The sequence below is a fragment of the Hipposideros armiger genome, unplaced genomic scaffold (genome assembly GCF_001890085.2).
Source record: "Hipposideros armiger isolate ML-2016 unplaced genomic scaffold, ASM189008v1 scaffold_677, whole genome shotgun sequence".
NCBI classification, from domain to species: Eukaryota; Metazoa; Chordata; class Mammalia; order Chiroptera; family Hipposideridae; genus Hipposideros; species Hipposideros armiger.
Window position 1 is genome coordinate 425703 of NW_017732027.1, and position 1187 is coordinate 426889.

General features: G+C 50.8%; 1 protein-coding gene across 12 annotated transcripts in view; it reads right to left on the bottom strand.

The window, feature by feature from the left end:
• The window catches only part of ABLIM2 (actin binding LIM protein family member 2), a 66304-nt gene that overhangs the window by 50626 nt on the left and 14491 nt on the right, over positions 1-1187 (bottom strand). For all 12 annotated transcript variants that reach the window (XM_019626435.1, XM_019626439.1, XM_019626434.1 and 9 more), the window contains one exon: positions 1003-1123. In XM_019626435.1, coding sequence (XP_019481980.1) covers positions 1003-1123 — 121 coding nt within the window. The remainder of the gene's footprint in view (positions 1-1002; positions 1124-1187) is intronic.

The following is a 1187-nucleotide window of genomic DNA, read 5'->3' on the forward strand; positions in this document are numbered from 1 at the left end:
CTCACTCTTTCACTCCTTCATTCACTCCTTCATTCATTCACTCCTTTACTAACTCACTCATTTACTTGCTCACTCACTCCTTCACTCCTTCACTCACTCACTAATTCATTCACTTACTCATTCACTCGCTCACTCATTCATTCACTCACTCATCCATTTCCAAACCTCCATCCTTGAGTAGAATGTACCAGGCACATTGAAGGAAGCTAATGAAAATAAATTTGCAATGAATGAGTTTTGATTTTTCCACAAGGCTGCAAAAATAAGAGTTGTAGCCCATGGATGTGAAAATGGAGTCATGCAACAGCTGGCCAAGGAGGAAGCAGCTTGGAAAAATCCCTCAAAAAGGCAGCGTCCTTTTTGTGTGTGGAGTGTCCCTGTAGCTCTGCCACGCTGAGGGTGACAAGGAGTTTTGGAAGCTAAGGGAGAGCAGTACACAGGGGGATGCCAGGCAGGGAATGAGGTGGAATGGGGTCAAGAGGACCCTCCATGGGGCCTCTGCCTGATTGGAGAGGCCTGGCAGTGGCCGCTCACCAATTTTCCCAGGGGATGGCTGTCCTTGGGGCTACCAACCCAGCTACAGATGAAGTGCCGATGGGTATTCTGACTCTATTTTTTGGCCATTGATTTTGCCCTCACAGCGCTAATGTTCCCAGACCCGTACCAGCTCAGAGCTGACTTCCAGTCTATGTGGTTTTCTCTTCCTGACATCTCTTCCCCTGAAGCACTTTTTACATTAGCTAGATTCTGAGTGCTGAGTGTGGCCTGAGGCTCCTCTAACCAACAGGTTAACCAGCTGCCTCTGCAGGTAACCTCTCCACCTGGACAGGAGAGGGCCTGTCCTTTATGTTGCCAAATGGATGGGTTCTCCATCACCTCCTGGCAACCTCACACCCCATCAGCCATTGTCCCAGTTGTGTATAAGAGACAGATTTATAAGAGGAAAAGCAACGAGAAGAACGCTTCATCGGGGGTAAAAAAAAAGCCATGGGGGCCAAGTACCTGGACGGCTGTAGTGCTGGGGCGACCGTGAGGTCGGGGTGTAACGCCCGAGGCTGACTGACCCAGTGGAGCTCGGGCTGGAGGTCCGGCACTGCTTGTACGAACGATCATCCTGATCCCCCTGGGAGGGAAGACAGCCTGGTGAATACCAAAGCCGAGAGTACTGCCCACCCCTCTCCCACCCA